At 38.8% G+C, this 20,715-nt stretch overlaps 1 protein-coding gene across 1 annotated transcript in view; it reads left to right on the top strand.

Annotated features, from left to right (window-relative positions):
* Positions 1-12,372: 12,372 nt before the first annotated feature.
* The window catches only part of spo11 (SPO11 initiator of meiotic double stranded breaks), a 98,715-nt gene continuing 90,372 nt past the window's right edge, over positions 12,373-20,715 (top strand). Inside the window, exons 1-3 of the mRNA XM_053481997.1 lie at positions 12,373-12,484; positions 12,611-12,715; positions 12,826-12,939. Of these exons, the coding sequence (XP_053337972.1) occupies positions 12,615-12,715; positions 12,826-12,939 (215 nt within the window). The 5' untranslated portion in view covers positions 12,373-12,484; positions 12,611-12,614. The remainder of the gene's footprint in view (positions 12,485-12,610; positions 12,716-12,825; positions 12,940-20,715) is intronic.

Here is a 20,715-nt window from a genome sequence, read left to right as displayed (position 1 = left end):
TGGCCTGTGGAATGTTGGTCCACTCCTCTTCAATGGCTTTGCGAAGTTGTTGGATATTAGTGAGAACTGGTACACGCTGTCGTATACGCAGGTCAAGCACATCCCAAACATGCTCAACGTGTGACCTGTCCGGTGAGTATGCTGGCCATGCGAGAACTGGGACATTTTCAGCTTCCAAGAACTGTGTACAGATACTTGCAACATGGGGCATATCTTGCTGAAACATGAGGTGATGTTCATGGATGTATGGCACAACAATGGGCCTCAGGATCTCATCATGGTATCTCTGTGCATTCAAAATGCCATCAACAAAATATACCTGTGTTCTTCGTTCATAACAGATGCCTGCCCATACCATAACCCCACCACCACCATGGGCCACTCGATCCACAACATTGACATCAGCAAAGCGCTCACCCACATGACGCCACACACGCTGTCTGCCATCTGCCCTGAACAATGTAAACCGAGATTCATCGGTGAAGAGAACACCTCTCCGACGTGCCAGACGCCATCGAATGTGAGCATTTGCCCACTCAAGTCTGTTACGGCGACAAGCTGGAGTCAGGTCAAGACCCCGATGAGGACGACGAACATGCAGTTGAGCTTCCCTGAGACGGTTTCTGACAGTTTGTGCAGAAATTGTTTGGTTATGCAAACCAATTGTTTCAGCAGCTGTCTGAGTGGCTGGTCTCAGACGATCTTGGAGGTGAACCTGCTGGATGTGGAGGTCCTGGGCTGGTGTGGTTACACGTGGTCTGCGGTTCCACGTGCACTTTATTCCTCCCGTAAGCATGGTATTAGTTTTCATTGTTATGCTGACGATACACAGTTATATGTCTCAGCAAAACCTGATGAGAAAAAACAGCTTACTAAAATTGAGCAATGAGACAATAAGACATAAGAAATTGGATGCTAATTAACTTCCTTCTGCTTAATCCGCATAAGACAAAAGTTCTAGTCATAGGACCGCATACAGCTAGGAGTAAAATTATGGAATAGTCTTCCAAATAGTGTTCGGGACTTAGACACAGTCTCAGTGTTTAAGTCCAGGCTAAAAACCTATTTATTTAGCCAAGCATTTTTATAAATAGATTTGCCATAGGTAAAGGAGCAGATCTGGGGGACTCATGGACGTAGAGTATTATGGTGAACTGGTATGTTTGGATGCTGTCTTCCTCACTCTCATTGATCACTCAGGTTTGCTGACGGTGAGGTGATTGTTTGCTTTACATCTCAGGAAGCCCTCATGTTTGTGTTTCCTTTTGGCTCTCCCTTTTAGTTATGCTGTCATAGTTAGTCCTGCCGGAGTCTCTGCTTGCACTCTACAGTTAATATACATTCACATTATACATTGTGTGACTGTGACCATACCTAACTGCCATCTCTCCTCTTCTTCTCCCCCCCCCCTTTTTCCTCTCTCATCCTGTCTCCCTCTTTCACTCTTTCTCTCTCTCTGTCGAGCTACACATGTCGTTCCCGAGCTGCCAGTGATCCAGACTCCCTCTGCCCTCCGGACCTGTCTGACCCATCCTGGTGCCCCGCTACTGGCTGAAGATCTCGTCACATGGATGCCCCGTGTGTCTCTCTGGGATGCGTCTGGTGTCTGGGGATGATTCTCTCTACCTAGAAAATGGTTCTGGCCTTGACTGGTGTTGGCAACTGTTTCTCTGGGGACTTGACAGTTCGTTAGTTCAGGACTGGAATGTCTTACAAGTCTACCTGGGTCTTCAATAACTACCTGGACTCCATATTAACATCAATTAATATCAGCTATTATAGCTGAACTGCCTCCCACCCTATACACTGTATAAATGCAGATCATTTACTGCTTTCTGTTTCACCCAAATGAGGATGGGTTCCCTGTTGAGTCTGGTTCCTCTCAAGGTTTCTTTCTATTACCATCTCAGGGAGTTTTTCCTTGCCACTGTCGCCCTCGGCTTGCTCACCAGGGACACTCTGACCATTTCATACAAATTCACATTTCATACAAACTTAAATAATTCTTTTGATTGTGTAAAGCTGCTTTGCAGCAATGAAAATTGCTAAAAGCGATAGTAGATTTGGGCACACACCGTAACATATCGGGATCCTTGTCTTAAACTTTCTACGTAGTCTTAGCTGCGCTCAGCCGCACGCATAAAGTTAAGAAATGCGTTAGGGGAAAAACAGCAAGGAGACTGACTCTGACCATTTTAATAATTCATGTATACAAAGAGTTTCGGTTGACTTTCTGACGCGCTCAAGTTCACCGAAAACAATATAGAATATCATTTGCTTTAATTATTTTACAAAATCATTAAGTTTTTTCGTCATTGTGACGCCTAAAAATAGATGCAGGATTATTTTATATAGTCTAAATAAATCTGCTTTTCTAAACGTGGGCTATTGTTGTTTATCTCCTCCTCTTTAATCCTACAAAGTCTAATCAGCGCTCAGCTGCACGCATAAAGTTTTCCCGCGTGCAGAGGAATTTTGTTTGTATGTAATATTTAATAAAATTGATGCCGTATAATCAGGGGCTCTTATTCCTATTTGTCCTGGGATGTTGTTCTTTTAGTATTACTGTGTGTGCTTTACAATGCACTTTAATGGACATGTTGGGGAAGAGAACAGAGGTGATGAAAATTTGATGGGCAGGTTTAGTCTTCAGAACAGGAATGTAGGACAGATGGCGGTGGACTTTGCAAAGAGGATGGAAATGGCTGTAGTAAATACTTTCTTTCAGAAAAGACAGGAACATAGGGTGACATATAAAAGTGGAGGCAGAAGCACTCAGGTAGACTTCATCTTGTGTTGACGTTGTAATCTGAAAGAGATTAGTGACTGCAAAGTGTTGGTAGGGAAGAGTGTAGCCAGACAACACAGAATGCTGGTGTATAAAATAACCCTGGTGGTGAGGAAGGTGAAGAAGACAAAGGCAGAGCAGAGGACAAAGTGGTGGAAGCTGAGAAAGGAAGAATGTTGTGTAGTCTTCAGGGAGAAGTTGAGACACGCTATGGGTGGTCAGGAGGTGCTTACAGTTGACTGGACAACTACAGCCAATGTGATCAGGAAGCCAGGTAGGAGGGTACTTGGTTTATCATCAGGTAAGGCAAAAGTGGACAAGGAGACTTGCTGGTGGAACGAGGAAGTCCATGAGTGTCTACAGGGAAAGAGGCTAGCTAAGGAGAAGTAGACAGGAGTAGCCAGGAGTAGACAGGAGTACAGGGAGATGCAGCGTAAGGTGAAGGTAGAGTTGGCAAAGGCCAAACAAAGATCATATAAGGACTTCTATGCTAGATTGGACAGTAAGGGGGGAGAGGTGGATTTGTACAGGTTGGCGAGGCAGAACAATAAAGATGGGAAGGATGTGCAGCAGGTTAGAGTGATTAAAGATAGAGATGGAAATGTACTGACAGATGCCAGGAGGGTAATGGGAAGATGGAAGGAGTACTTTAAAGAATTGATGAATAAGGAAAATGAAAGAGAACAAAGAGTAGAAGAGGTGACTGTTGTGAAGCAGGAACTAGCAAATATTAGTAAAAGTAAGGTGAGAAGGGCGTTGAAGAGGATGAAGAGTGGAAAGACTGTTGGTCCTGATGACATACCAGTGGAGGTACGAAAGTGCTTGTGAGAGGTGGCAGTAGAGTTTCTAACTAGTTTGTTTAACAGGATCTTGAAGAGCGAGAGGATTCCAGAAGAATGGAGGAGAAGTGTATTGGTGCCGATTTTTAAGAACAAGGGAGATGTGCAGAGCTGTGGCAATAACAGAGGCATAAAGCTAATGAGCCATACATTGAAGCTGTGGGAAAGAGTAGTGGAAGCTAGGTTACGGGCAGAGGTGAGCATTTGTGAGCAGCAATATGGTTTCATGCCTAGAAAGAGTACATCAGATGCAATATTTGCTTTGAGGATGCTGGCGGAGAAGTACAGAGAAGGTAATAAAGAGTTGCATTGTGTCTTTGTAGATTTAAAGAAAGCGTACGACAGGGTGCCGAGAGAGGAGCTGTGGTACTGTATAAGAAAGTACTGTCTGAAGTGGCAGAGAAGTATGTTAGAGTGGTGCAGGACATGTATAAGAGCTGTAAGACAGTGGTGAGATGTGCTGTAGGTGTGACAGAAGAGTTCAAGGTGGAGGTGGGTCTGCATTAGTGTTGCACGATTAATCATATCGCAATCGCGATGTCAGCCTATGCGATTACATTACAGCAAATGTTGCGATTATATTAAATAAACAAATGCGTTAGCGGACGTAACAAGACATTCATTCTGTATGGCCATTTCTTATGTCAGAAAAAAATAAAACAGTCAGTCTCATGTGGCAGCGCAGTGTGGAGACGGAAGAAAATAGATACAGTAGAGACCGAGGCTGAACTTGTGCCCAGAAAAAATGCAACCTCTGTTATTTGGCGATATTTTGGTTTCAGGATATCGGACACTAAGCAGAAAGAGGTACTGCGCAAAATTGGCAAAACTAAAGTCGCTACATCAGGTGGCAACACGACAAATTTATATCAGCACCTGAAGCAACACAGAAAAGTATGATAAATGCATGGCGGTAAAAGCCAAGAGTAGTAAAAAGACCAAACATGAGCAGAACAAAACAACACATTATTACAGATGTGTTTGTAAGTCTCAGTACTGTAAGTGACGTAGCGACGTTCAACTTAAAATAACTGCAGTGAAATTCTTTTGAACCCCTACGGACCTTTGGTCAAGCAGGACGAATGAGACATATACAGTCATGTGAAAAAATTAGGACACCCTTTGAAAGCATGTGGTTTTTTGTAACATTTTTAATAAATGGTTATTTCATCTCCGTTTCAACAATACAGAGAGATTAAAGTAATCCAACTAAACAAAGAAAACTGAAGAAAAGTCTTTTCAAGATCTTCTGTAAATGTCATTCTACAAAAATGCCTATTCTAACTGAGGAAAAAGATAGGACACCCTCACATGTATTCCCTCTTAAATTGGCTCAGATCTCACACAGGTATATCACACCAGGTGCACATAATTAGTAGATCGTTACTCTGCATGTTGAATGAGGCTTGCCCTATTTAAACCTCAAACATTTAGTTTGGTGTGCTCCTGACTGTTGAAGTGAGAGTGAGCACCATGGTGAGAACAAAAGAGCTGTCAGAGGACTTCAGAAAAAAGATTGTAGCAGCCTATGAGTCTGGGAAGGGATTTAAAAAGATCTCAAAAGATTTTGAAATTAGCCATTCCACTGTCCGGAAGATAGTCTACAAGTGGAGGGCTTTCAAAACAACTGCCAACATGCCCAGGACTGGTCGCCCCAGCAAGTTCACCCCAAGAGCAGACCGCAAGATGCTAAAAGAGGTCTCCAAAAACCCTAAAGTGTCATCTCGAGAACTACAGCAGGCTCTGACTACTGTTGATGTAGAAGTACATGCCTCTACAATCAGAAAGAGACTGTACAAGTTTAACTTGCATGGGAGGTGTGCAAGGAGGAAACCTTTGCTTTCCAAGAGAAACATCGAGGCCAGACTGACATTTGCCAGAGATAAAGTTGACAAAGACCAGGACTTCTGGAATAATGTTCTTTGGACAGATGAGTCCAAAATTGAATTATTTGGACACAACAGCAGAGGACATGTTTGGCGTAAACCAAACACAGCATTCCAAGAAAAGAACCTCATACCAACTGTGAAGCATGGAGGTGGAAGTGTCATGGTTTGGGGCTGCTTTGCTGCAGCAGGACCTGGTCAGCTCACCATCATAGAATCCACGATGAATTCTACTGTGTATCAGAAGGTGCTTGAAGAACATGTGAGACCATCAGTTAGAAAATTAAAGCTGAAGCGGAACTGGACCATGCAACATGACAATGACCCAAAACATACTAGTAAATCAACCAAAGATTGGCTGAAAAAGAAGAAATGGAGAGTCCTGGAATGGCCAAGTCAAAGTCCAGATTTGAATCCCATTGAGATGCTGTGGGGTGACTTGAAAAGGGCTGTACGCGCAAGAAACCCCTCAAACATCTCACAGCTGAAAAAGTTCTGCATTGAGGAGTGGGGTAAAATTTCCTCAGACCGATGTCGAAGACTGGTAGATGGCTACAAGAACCGTCTCACTGCAGTTATTTCAGCCAAAGGAGGTAACACTCGCTATTAGGGGCAAGGGTGTCCTATCTTTTTCCTCAGTTAGAATAGGCATTTTTGTAGAATGACATTTACAGAAGATCTTGAAAAGACTTTTCTTCAGTTTTCTTTGTTTAGTTGGATTACTTTAATCTATCTGTATTGTTGAAACGGAGATGAAATAACCATTTATTAAAAATGTTACAAAAAACCACATGCTTTCAAAGGGTGTCCTAATTTTTTCACATGACTGTATTAGCCTAACCGCGCACAATGAGTTTGAACTGAAAAGCCGTTGCCTGCAAACATGGTATTTCCCTGGCGATCACACCGGAGGGAACATACTGTAGCCGCGAATTTGAGAGAGGCACTGGCTGCACGGGACCTCTGTAAGGATGGTTTGGTCGCAGTCGCAACAGACAACGGCACGCACATCGCCAAAGCGGGGGGGTTAATCACTGGACTAGGTTACAGTGCTTCGGACATAAACTTTATTTGGCCATCGGTAAGTTAAATTAATTTAATCTTTTCATATTTAAAGCTACTTAACTGTATGTTAGAGAGGACAGCTATTAACAGATTTATTTAAGAATAAATGGAAATACAGTGTAGAAATCTGTGTCACAAAGAACTCTAGAAATGTCTCATTTAAATTATTTTCATGATTATTAGCATGACTCTAAAATTAATATGTTTAAAGGACACTTTTCTTTCCTTTAATCTCTTCTTCATAATTAGATTAAAAATGGTAAGTGATTTGATAAGAATACCAATAAAGTATATGTTACATCCTCCTTAAATGTCCCTGTTTTGGGACAAAATGTAAAAATATTTTTTTTTAAATAGGTATTTGTTTCATTTATCTGTACTTTTGACTTTTTAATTTTATTTTAAAGTTAATTTAATGTAATTTAATTCAATAATGTAAAGATGTTACTGTTATTTAAATTTGTACAATTTTGTTTTAATTAGAAAACATTGTTCATTTCTAGTTGCTAGATTGCACTGTACACTATATCTCAGTTGAGAAATTAAAATTTCAGCATTATTAGTAATGTGGGAGCATTTTCCTTGATAACAAGCAAGTTGAGTCATACCACTTGTTTATCATATCGCAATCGTAAATCGCAATTTTGACCTTAATAATCGCAATGTGACATTTTTCCCAAATCGTGCAGCCCTAGTCTGCATCAAGGCTCTAAGCCCCTTTTTGTTTGCTCTGGTGATGGACAGGATGACAGATGAGGTTAGACAGGAGTCTCCAAGGACTTTGATGTTTGCAGATGACATTGTGGTTTGTAGCGAGAGCAGGGAACAGGTGGAAGAAAATTTGGAGAGGTGGAGGTATGCTCTGGAAAGCAAAGGAATGAAGGTTAGCCGCAGTAAGACGGAATACATGTGTGTAAATGAGAGGAACCCAAGAGAAACGGTGAGGATACAGGGAGCAGAGGTAAAGAAGGTGCAGGACTTTAAGTACTTAGCGATGCTCTACTGCTTAGAGACAGTGGCACTGAAGAAAAGACAGAAGGCAGAGTTGGAGGTAGCAGAGTTGAATACGTTGAGGTTCTCTTTGGGAGTGACAAGAATAGATAGGATCAAGAATGAGTTCATCAGAGGGACAACCCATGTTAGATGTTTTGGAGATAAAGTCAGAGAGGCCAGATGGAGGTGGTTTGGACATGTTCAGAGGAGAAATGGTGAATATATTGGTAAAAGGATGTTGAGGTTTGAACTGCCAGGCAGGAGATCTAGAGGAAAACCAAAGAGGAGATTTATGGATGAGGTGAGAGAGGACATGAAGTTTGTTGGTGTGAGAGAAGAGGATGCAGAGGATAGGGTTAGATGGAGGCAGATGATTCGCTGTGGTGACCCCTGAAAGGGAACAGCCGATAGACAAAGAAGAAGAGTGTGCTTTACAATGGCAGGCAACATTCAAATGCAAATTATTTACCCTCCCCAGGTGTGAATCAGCTGTTCTCACCTATACATTGGGATAAACTGAAATGCACCACTCCCCACTTTTTGAAGACCTGCAGTGATGCAGGCCCCTTTTTAAATTTATGCAAATTTTATCTTTTGGATTCTAGATTATAAAATTGACATTATTACTGTTTTACTGGAATAAAAGAAATGAAGATTTTCCTTATCATAACATAAATTGTATTGGTTGTAATCACTCTATACACAATAAATTTTTTTGGTATTTTTTTTAAAAAAGTGAAAGTTAATATTTTATAAAAAAAAATGAAAAAAAAAACAACAAAAAAGATTCCATTTGTATTTCCAATTGTTATATAGCGCCACTCAGTGGTAAAAGCCAGCAAACGCACAAACCCAAATGCTGACGCCATACGCCGCAACAGTAAAAGTAACATACCGCTTGTCCACCTACTGTATACTTGCTGATTGAACACTGCATTTTTTTAAGTGAAAGCGCGCGCGATGTGACCAGCTTTAATTATCAATAATTAAATAATAATTCAATGCTAGACATAAACAGCTAAAATCACGATGATTATTATTCTTTTAATTATTATTATTATTATTATTATTATTATTTTTATGTTCTTTTGCTGTTTGGGTTTAGCGTTGATAAAAAAACCGCATGCGCAATTCACTTTTACTTTGCACAAGTTCCACTTTACTAAACACAATAAAACAATAGACAATGTTTTAGGCTAACATATACATCTTTCTAGTCTTTTTGCGCACACGTGCGGGTGCGTTACAATAATAATAAGAAGAATAACAATAATAAATTCTACTAATACTACTAATAATAATACTAAATGGAGAATGTGCAGTTAAGTACACTTTGAAACGGAACGAACCTTTTTACTAAAAGGAGGCGACTCTCTCGTATCCATACATTCGCATAGAGATTACTACCATATATAACACTAAGGATTTCTTGATTAAATTAATATATAAATTGTTGTGTCCTTTTAATAAGATGTTGTGCTCGATAATGATAATAAATACATAAATTCTTTTTCGAACTCCATGTTTTTCACGCTCCAGCAAGACGCAATGACTGTTTTCATTTCTCTTCCGGTGAGGTGGAGACCTGATGTTCACTCGTTCTCTACACAGTTTGCAGTTCCCTTTGAACTGAACATTTTTGCTTTCTGCGGTTTGGATTCACACTTAACATGGATAAACACCCTGTGAAGTATACTTTGCAGGGTATTTGAGGCCGATTGGATTGCACCTTCAATAAACTCAACAATTTCAACTGAAGATTTATTCTGTTACACTAATTATATATTGGGCTAGAACTGTTGTTACTTCACTGGTGAGTTATTCAAATTCAGTACATATTTAGTACATAGTACCCACCATTGTGTAAATAATTATATAGCTTATATAGATTATATAATTATTAAAAAGTTAAATTATAGGAAATTGTGGGGGAAACTAAATAATGTAAATACACTCAACAAAAATATAAACGCAACACCTTTGTTTCTGCTCCGATTTTTCATGAGATGGACTTAAAGATTTAAAACTTATTCCAGATACACAATATTACCATTTCTCTCAAACATTGTTCACAAATCAGTCTAAATGTGTGATAGTGAGCACTTCTGCTTTGCTGAGATAATCCATCCCACCTCACAGGTGTGCCACATCAAGATGCTGATCTGACATCATGAGTAGTGCACAGGTGTACCTTATACTGCCCGCAATAAAAGGCCACCCTGGAATGTGCAATTTTGTCTCACAGCAAAATGTCACAGATGCCACAAGCATTGAGGGAGCGTGCAATTGGCATGCTGACAGCAGGAATGTCAACCAGATCTGTTGCTCGTGCATTGAATGTTCATTTCTCCACCATAAGCCGTCTCCAAAGGCGTTTCAGAGAATATGGCAGTACATCCAACCGCCTCACAACCGCAGACCACGTGTAACCACACCAGCCCAGGACCTTCACATCCAGCAGGTTCACCTCTAAGATCGTCTGAGACCAGCCACTCAGACAGCTGCTGAAACAATTGGTTTGCATAACCAAACAATTTCTGCACAAACTGTCAGAAACCGTCTCAGGGAAGCTCAACTGCATGCTCGTCGTCCTCATCGGGGTCTTGACCTGACTCCAGCTCGTCGCCGTAACAGACTTGAGTGGGCAAATGCTCACATTCGATGACGTCTGGCACGTTGGCATCAGATCAGCATCTTGATGTGGCACACCTGTGAGGTGGGATGGATTATCTCAGCAAAGCAGAAGTGCTTACTATCGCACATTTAGACTGATTTGTGAACAATGTTTGGATGAGTATGTTGATCGCATGGGCGCTGCTGACAAAGAGTGTGTGTTTATGTTACAGCGCATTGCGCTCCCTTAATATTAATTAGTTATCTAACATTAATCTATTCCATCTGCGTTCTGAAACACGCCCATCCCCCCACCCCCACAACCCATCCTCCCCTTTTGACCTCTTCACTTTTAATTTACGGAGGGGGAGATATTGATTCTTTTTCGATGCAGCGAATTTCTCTGAGCAAATTAACAATAATTTCCATGAATGAAAGGGAGGAAGAAGAAAAGGTATAGCTGAAAGTTATGTGAAAATAAGAAAAAAGCTTGAGAGGTAAATGTTGTAAAATGCTTCAAATGAACAGATTTAGGCGTAAAGGAAAGTTACAGTTCCGCAGGCTCTGATGGCTCTAACATTTCGGTCAGGTATAACAAGGCTGGATCCAGCAGCCCACCACATCTTACATCATAATACATTGGCTTATTAAAGTGGAGATTAATTTTAAAACCACATACTAGTATAAAAATATAACACAATGCAAAAACGTAAAAAAAAAAAAGTATCACTGAACATACAGTATATTGGGTCATATTTGTAAAATAAAAAAACTAAAAAGAACAATAAGACAAACAACATATAAAACTACGTATAAAGACAATATTTTCAGTGTCCAGTAGCACCAGTCTTACAGAGACCCAGGAACCTTATAAACAGTTTGACAACAAAATAAGACATTTTGGCAGTATTGTGGTTAATGAATTAATTTATTTATTTCAAAAGATGCAAGACAATACTGCCAAAATCTATCATTTACAGGCTGTTAGAAAATATTCTGTGCATTGTCTCTTGTTGAGTCACAAGGGTGTTCATCATTCAAAGTTATTCATATCAGTGTAAAGTTAGTATGATTTTAAAAGTTGAAAACTCCACCTGGCACAGTTTCATACCAGTGGAACAATCTGACTACATGTGCAGTGCCATGAAAAAGTATTGGGCCCTTTCTGATTTTTTTTCTTTGCATATTTGTCCATGTGTATGGGTGGAATACCACCTAAACACTTTATGAGGAAAGACAAATTGGCCTTTGTGTTTGTGAGATATCATGAACATTATCCAGGGGGTATCATTGTGATGCAGTGTAAGATATACCACTCATCAGTGTAACCTGCAAGTGCAGCAGGGTCAGTGATGATGAACTAGTGCCTGGTGATGATGACCAACACCCTGATCTACCAGAGCCAAGTGAAAAGAATGACAATCAAACTAAACAGATAAGCTGGAATAAAATCAGTAGCAGCATTATCTCATGCTAGTAATTATTATGGTAGTCAATATTGATTCTAAATAATGTTTTTCAGCATTATTTCAAATTAATTTTGAGTATCATAATAATTAAAATAAGTAACTAGTTTACTAGCATAAGCTAATGCTGCTACTGATATTATTTAAGCTTACCTGTTCAGTTTTATTGCCATTCTTTTTTAAATATTGCCTTTATAGTTTTATGTGTTGTTTGTCTTGATGTACTTTTCTTTGTTTCTTTGTTTTACTAATATGACCCAATATATGTTCAGTGTTATTTCAAATAATATGCTTAAATAACATTGATTTCTGTAATGTGTTAAAAATGTATCTCTGCATTAATGAGCCAATGTATTATGATGTGGCTTGCTGTGGGCCAGGAAGTCCAGAGCCACATTTTAGTCCCAGTCTACTCCTGTGTGTGTGTGTGTGTGTGTGTGTGTGTGTGTGTGCACTTTTTATTTATTTCTTATTTTATTTTATTTATTAAAATACAATCCAAGTGCACGGTTTATGATAATAATAATAATAATAATAATAATTAAACAATCCTACCTTTGTGGTTCCGAGGTGAGCGCGCCGTCATAGACATAATATCATAGATGTAATGATGAAACATCAGGTCGTTCCGGTCAGCAAATCACCTCAGTGGTTGGCTAGAATTAAGCATGCTTACTCTTTTGACTGTACTTGTAGTTTTGCTCGCGCGTGCACACGAAGCGAGTCATTTTTGCCAAGGATTGAGACACAACACTTGCGACAGCTGCCGCTCACAAAAAACGCTTGTTAAACCGGAAGTTAAACCGCAAAATCTTGTGAAACTAGGCAACTGAGGTAAACATTTTTCCTAATATGAAACAAGCCCTAGGATGAAAAAAAATCATATAATTTTACATGTTAAAATCTACAAAAAATGTTTTTACTTGCTTTATTAGTTTAACTTTATTTTTTGTCTAACAGAGACATGTCTAAGCAATTTTTCGAGATAGACATACTGCGAGCTGAGCTCTTGCAAAATCTCGAAGATGGGAAAACCATGACCAACTGCTTCAGTGATATCGCAAGGTAATGTTAGTAAAGTGTTTTGTCATTTTATTTGTCTAAGTTATTTACTTTCTATTTATGGATGTGGTTTATTAGATTTAATAAGCAATATTTTGATTAACCATGACCAGGCTAGAAGTTGTGTCACGCATAGAAGACGTTACCGAAAAGGTAGTTAGCGGTTTGTCGAAAGAAGAAGCACCGGTCTTGATCTTAAAAAGTCGTTCTCGGTGGTCCGACGTGAGGTAAGCTTAGGGCTGCTTTCATATTGCTTTCCGACGTGAGAAAAGGGTGTATTCCGTGTGTAAAACACAATGCAGTGAAGGAACTTTTCTGCAGTGAATAACTCCTGTTATTTTCGTGTGCCTTATTTTTAAGCTTGGCAATACGAATGCCAATAAATCACATTTGAATCTTTGACAGAGGTGCACTTTTTTGCTTAATTCCCCGAACTGGGCTTTCTGTGTGGAGAACTGGGCTGTAAAGTAAAGTAAATAAATAAATAAATCGTTTAAAAAACGGTAAAATGACTGGCAGCAATGGCTGCCAAACAAAAAACCTAAAAATAAGGTAAAATACTCTAATTCATATTATGTGCAAAAACATTAAATTTATAGAAATTGCTATTTAATATTTACAGAGAAAAGACTGTTATTTTTAACTCTTATTTTACAGATTTTTCCTCAATTTATACAATTAAACACCTTAACTGAACTAGCAGCTCTAGAAGTTTAGCAGATAAAAAACAAAATATTATGGATTTTTCAAAAATGTATACTGTTAAACACCTTTATTAAAGCAGCAGCACTAGTTTAGCAGTGAAACACCGTTATTTTACAGATTTTTCCTGAATTCAAGATCAAACATCTTCAAATAAAGCAACAACACAAAAAATCTAGTAGTTTTACAAATTTTCATAAATTTCTATTAACACTTGTTCAATCAAGTGTTAACACATTATAATATAAGATTTATAATATATTTAATTATATTAACAAAGATAATATATTTGTAAAATAGCCTGTAGAACTGTGACACAGTATAGTCCAAGTATGATACAAAATACAATAAAAAGAAGTTCAGTTTTTATTATAGCATTACAGTACAATCCTAAAATGAAAAACAAAATTAAATATTTAGGCTATTGTGCTTTAACAGTGGAACATCATCTCTCATAAACTTTAACATTGAGAGAGAAGAAAAGAACACATTATCATATCAGATTCAAAAGAAAAGGTCAATCTGTTTCTCATAACAAAGTACTTACTCACTCACTCGTCATACCGCTTTATCCTCTATACAGGGTTACAAGGGGCCTAGAGTCTATCCTAGGAGACTTAGGGCACGAGGCGAGATACACCCTGGACACCCTGCCAATCCATCGCAGGGCACACACACAGATACACTCACTCACACACTCATTCGCACACTACGGGCAATTTTGGGACGACAATTAGCCTAATCTGCAAGTTTTTGGACTGTGGGAGAAAACCGGATACCCAGAGGAAAGAAACATGCAAAGCGACAGTGCTAACCACTACACCACCGTGCCGCCATTAACAAATTTCTCAAAATCATATTTAATACTAAATATGTTAAAAGGGGAAAATCAGGAACTTTTCAACTCAAACTTTGAGTATCCTACATTCTCTTCACATTCTTTAAAGGCATGAAGCAGATACTACGGTCTACATGTAAGTGTGGGGCTTCTGCCGCCTTACCTGTGCCACTTCCTGTGGCTAAACTTGCATCTAGAACTTAAATGTCATAGCAAAGTGGAACCTCGGATTGTGAGTAATCCAGTTTGTAAGCATTCCGCAAACAAGTAATTATTATTTTTTGTCCTGATAAACGAGTGAGTCTTGATATGAGTACTAAATAAGATAAGATAAGATAAGCGGAACTTTATTTATTCCGAGGGAAATTCTTTTGTCACAAGCATGCTCAATGCAGCCAAGGAACAAGAAAAATAAAAACATACAGTAAGTAATAATAATAAAATGAAAACAGTATACATAAGTACAGTAAATAGTAATAACAACAGTGGAATAGTGCAAATAGATAAAAATAAAATGCAATAAAATACAGTAATATAACTATTGGTGCAAGTGGTTCTAAAAAGTGACAGTGCAAAATGAATAAAGAGAGTAGAAGTATGTAATAGTGGGATGAAACAAACATTTAATGACATACATATGTGTAATACTGCACGATTTGACTGAGGACAAAGTAACATTAGTATTAATATTATTATTAATCCTGAAAAATCACCTACAGAGCAGTGAAGAGTTGTACAGTCTTATTGCCACAGGTAGGAAGGATTTCCTGTGACGGTCAGTTCTGCATTTAGAGGCGATGAGTCTATTGCTGCGTGTGCTCCAATGGCCCATCAGGGAGGCATGCATGGGGTGAGAGGGGTTTCCCTGGGTGTCAGTCTGGAGAACCTGCCAGAGGTAATGCTAAAAAAGCTTCTCGGTATCATGGACAACCCCTCTCACCCCATATATTAACTTCCCCCATAAAAAATAATGAAAACTCAGATGATTCGTTTCACAACCCAAAAATATACATTTTTAAATAATTAATACAAAATATAAAGTAATAATAAAACAAATTAACCTGCATTTTGAAAAGTCATCTAGCGGATAGGAGAACAATAAACCCACTCTACTTCAAAAAGAATTCTACCTACAGTGATTGAGACCAGAGAGAGGAGAGGAGGAGTTGTCCTGAAAGAGTTTTTTTAGGAATGTTCTAGAGGTGAAAATGGTATCAGATGGGGTGATGAGTCTGAAGCTGGAAATTTAAGGGGTGATGTTAGATGAAGTGAGGCAGAGCATCCCCAGGGGTGAGAGAGTGGTGATTGGTGCAGACTTCAATGGACATGTTGGGGAAGGGAACAGAGGTGATGAAAATGTGATGGGTAGGTTTGGACCTCAGGACAGGGATGTAGAAGGACAGAGGGTGGTGGACTTTGCAAAGAGGGTGGAGGAGGCAAAAGCACTCAGGTGGACTACATCTTGTGTCGACTTTGTAATCTGAAAGAGATTAGTGACTGCAAAGTGTTGGTATGGAAGAATGTAGCTGGACAACACAGTATGGTGGTGTGTAAAATAACCCTGGTGGTGAGGAAGGTGAAGGGGATAAAGGCAGAGCATAGGACAAAGTGGTGGAAAATGAGAAAGGAAGAATGTTGTGTAGTCTTTAGGGAGGAGTTGAGACAGGCTATGGTGGTCAGGAGGTGCTTTCAGTTGACTGGACAACTACAGCCAATGTGATCAGGGAGACAGGAAGGAGCGTACTTGGTGTATCATCAGGAAAGAGCAAAGTGGACAAGGAGACCTGGTGGTGGAACAATAAAGTGCAGAAGTGTATACAGAGAAAGAGGTTAGCTTTGAAGAAGTGGGACACAGAGAGGACTGAAGGTAGTAGACAGGAGTACAGGGAGATGCAGCGTAAGGTGAAGGTAGAGGTGGCAAATCCCAAACAAAGAGCATATGAAGACTTGTATGCTAGATTAAATAGTAAGGAGGTAGAGATGGATCTGTACAGGTTGGTGAGGCAGAGAGATAAAGATTGGAAGGATGTGCAGCAGGTTAGAGTGATTAACACTAGAAGCGCCGCGCCAGTGTCACCTACTAAAAACGCCGTTCAGCGGTCATTTGACCGCCTATTGTTTTGAATGGGAAGCTGCTGCTGACACACAATGATCGCTAGATGGCGCTTTCACCCAAAGCAAATAGTTTAGCTCCAAGATCAACTTGCACTTGGACAATGCGCCATTCATTCCCGCGTTGATAATCAGCGGTATCTTTTTTACATATTCAACTGAGAAAACCTACTACAGAGTCTCTAAGGAACAAAGAAGGAGGGGGAAAACGGCAGAAAAAAACAAGTCATTTTTTTGCATTATAACCCAAAGTTTTTGGCATGACTTTTTTCTGCCGTTTTTTCTCCTCCTTTGTCCATCTAGGGGCTTCATACTATAACAAAAAGAAAAGCTCTACCTAATTTTATATCGTATGGAGAAAATGTTATTAGTTTGTTCATTCTATTTGAAGCTTCTGAACGTCTCGGAGCAGCGATTTAGTTCTGAACTCGCTTCCGTGAAAGTATCGCTAAAACAATATTAAATTTGATCTACAGATCTACCACAGCAGATAATAAACTATGCTATGTCATAACCGAAGCAAACACCACGATTATGCCTCGTTTCGTTCGGTGTTGCTAGGCAACGAACCACGAGCCTAATCGGCGGGACTGCTTATGTTCATGTAATAAAAGAGAGGGAAATGTGGAGGTGATGTGTGGCCACTGAATGAGAACTAAATCAAAGATTTCGGTAACTACACTGAGTGTAACATCTGCATAGTGACACTAAACAGCTGAACAATTTCACTTTTCCGTTTACCTCTGAGCAAAAAAAGCTGTATTTTGTGTGTTTATATTTAGAATGTTTATAAAAGTACACGAAGTAGGCGCGCGCACAGACACACACACACACACACCTCCCCTGAGCCCTCGGTCAACATCTAATGACCGTCGATATGCAAATGAGTCAAGACGTAGCCTAACGTGGTGTCGTGTCGGATTTCAGCGGTCACGGAGAGGAAAGACTTTGAGGCAATTGCAGCGTTTTTTCAGTTACAACAAGCACAGCGATGAGTCCATGTTGTTTCACTGGTTATGACATAGTGACACTAAACAGCTGAACAACTTCACTTTTCTGTTTACCTCTGAAAAAAAAAAGCTGTATTTAGTTTGTTTATATTCAGAGTAACACCTTCCAACCACCTCTCATAGTCTATTGTTAGTTTTAGTGATTTGGCTGAAACTAATTATCACTACATAAGTACCCCAACACCACTGATCATGAGTTTCAGCTGAAACTAATTCTATACATGCAACAGAAAATGTACATGCAGATTCCAAATGTATAAAGGTGCTCTCTCTCTCTCGCTCTCTTTATATATATATATATATATATATATATATATATATATATATATATCAGCGGTCACGGAGTAAAAAGACTTTGAAGCAGTTTATATATTAATCTAAGCTTGAACTTATCAACATTGTTTCGTTCAGATTCCGCTCCAGTGTGTTTCTTAATCTTTCTATATATATATAAACTTCAGGGTCAAGTAATAGCTATCTATATATATATATATAGATAGCTATTACTTGACCCTGAAGTTTAGTTTAGCACACAAAAAAGTCCTTTCTGGTAAATCAACTGCATATGTATTTTATTTACAGCAATTCATTAAAAATGAATATATATTGTACAGTACAAGGTAAACACGAGAAAGATTACAAAATGAAAAAAAAAAAACAGTGTCTTCTTTATAAACAGCTTCTACTGTGCGTCGAGATGCTGAAATCCCTTGCATGTTGCCCCTCAATTTTGTGCTTCCATTTCAAGTGGAGAGATATTTGACCGACAGCTTAGAACAAAAGAACTGTAGGTGTGATCACAACCCCCCTCCGAACGACCGTGCCATAAATCACTGACCACCTCAGAAGTTCCCTCCAATGTATGCTGATGTTTGCAAGTATTTTTGCAAAACTATGGCACTCTCTTGAGAGGTGGTTGGAATGTGTTATTTATTTATTTATTCTATACAAGGGCACTAACTACACAGATCAAACTGTTACCTTATTTTATTCTTATACTCATCGCTGTGCTTGTTGTAACTGAAAAACGCTGCAACTGCTTCAGGGGAGGTGTGTGTGTGTATGTGCGCGCGCTGCAGCCTGTGAATGAATACGCACAGCCGAGAACAGAGACATGAGGGACATCTAATACCGTATTGTGTAGTGTCCCTTTTTCAGCGGATTTCTCTGCTACCGCAGATCAGTTTATCAACTTGTAATATATTAATTTTAGGAATATATTAACATGTGCAGACATTTAGTTGAAGGGGCGCTGCCCCTCTTGCCCCTGAATAGAGCCAGCCTCGATCTCACACACACACACACACATATATATATATATATATATATATATATATATATATATATATATATAGCATGCATCTTTATACATTTGGAATCTGCATCTACATTTTCTGTTGCATGTATAGAATTAGTTTCAGCTGAAACTCATGATCAATGGTGTTGGGGTACTTATGTAGTGATAATTAGTTTCTGCCAAATCATTAAAACTAACAATAGACTATGAGAGGTGGTTGGAAGGTGTTACTCTGAATATAAACAAACAAAATACAACGGCAAAGTGAAGTTGTTCAGCTGTTTAGTGTCACTATGTCATAACCAGTGAAACAACGTGGACTCATCGCTGTGCTTGTTGTAACTGAAAAACGCTGAAACTGCTTCAAAGTCTTTCCTCTCCGACACCACGTTAGGCTACGTCTAGACTCATTTGCATATCGACGGTGATTAGATGTTGACCGAGGGCTCAGGGGAGGTGTGTGTGTGTGCGTGTGTGTGTATGTGCGCGTGCCACGTTCCCGCCGATTTCGACTGAACGAACGAAGGCATAATCGTGGTTTATATAATAATAATAATAATAGTTTATTATCTGCTGTGGTAGATCTAATTCATACAAATTTAATAATGAGGCTTTATATCCTCAGGAGGGGTCATTACATATGTAATATGTAAAACAATATTGTTTTAGAGATAATTTCACGGAGGCTTCTAACAGAATGAACAAACTAATGAATTTTCTCAAAACGTTATAAAATTAAGTAAAGCGAAATCCCCTAAATGTCCTTATAAAATATCGCTGAATTATCAACGCCAGAATGAATGGCGAATTGTCGATATTTCACGGAAGTATATATATATATATATATATATATATATATATATATACAAGTATATCTAAGTATATATTTAAAGTATTAAGTACGTTACAGCTATTTTTACTGTTTCAAATACATGATTAATATACATTACAAATACTAAAAATGTACACTTTGTGGTTAATACAATATATATATATATATATATATATATATATATATATATATATATATAAAAAACTGCATATATGGAATGAAACCTGAGATAGTTACATATACGCACTGAATGACGCATAGATAGTATGCGCGATTCCTTGCGCCATCTGCTGAGAGAAATGAGAATCGCTGGTTGGAAAAGGCAGGAAACGTCATGCCGCCGCGCAGCTGTCAGCGATTTCACGTAAATAAGAGCAAAATAGGGTTATACTGGCTTTTACTGGTGCGATTTTGAAAATGTAAGCATACAGGGTGATTAAGCTCACGGAACTAGGAAAAGTCATGGAAGGAGGGTCCTGGAATTTGATCGAGTGTAAAGTATTATTTTTTTTTTACCCCCTTGCGGTCAAATGACCGCTGCTCGGCGCTTCTAGTGTTAAACATAGGGATGGAAATGGGGCTCCAACTAACTAATTATTTTAATAATCAAATATTTTTTTGATTAATCGATGAATCTGATATAAAAAAAACAACAAGAAAAGCATTTATTTCCAACTCTTTATTCAAAAACAGAAATAAAATCTTTAGAAAGTGCACCAACATGTTGCTTATTGAGCTGTTATAATAATAATAATAATAATAATAATAATAATTAAAAAATGGACTAACACAAAAAAACATAGACATGTATGCTTTACATCTGCCAAATATATACAGTGGAATTACGAGCATAATTTGTTCCGGAAGCGGCTCGTGTTCCAAAACACTCGTAAACCAAATTTAATTTTTAAAAACACTAACAGAATCATTGCATAACCTGCAATTTACCTTTGAAAAGAAATGCGACTGAGCAGTGGTTCTGTGTACAGCAGAGAGAGAGTGTGTGTATGTGTATGTAAGGGTGAAAGTAGGAGAGGGGTGTGTGTGTGGGTGGCACGGTGTCCAATGACGTAACTGGGGACGGTTCCATTACCATGAAGACGGATTGGAATTTCGTACAGTCTACCTGTGCCTCCGATAACGAACTGGACTCCATATTAACTTGAAGACATCACCTGAACTTCCAGCCACCTAACACACAGCATGACTGAA

This window comes from Clarias gariepinus, chromosome 22, assembly GCF_024256425.1.
Source record: "Clarias gariepinus isolate MV-2021 ecotype Netherlands chromosome 22, CGAR_prim_01v2, whole genome shotgun sequence".
In the NCBI taxonomy this organism is placed as follows: Eukaryota; Metazoa; Chordata; class Actinopteri; order Siluriformes; family Clariidae; genus Clarias; species Clarias gariepinus.
Note: the sequence above shows the minus strand (reverse complement) of the source record. Positions and strands in the feature narration are given on the sequence as shown.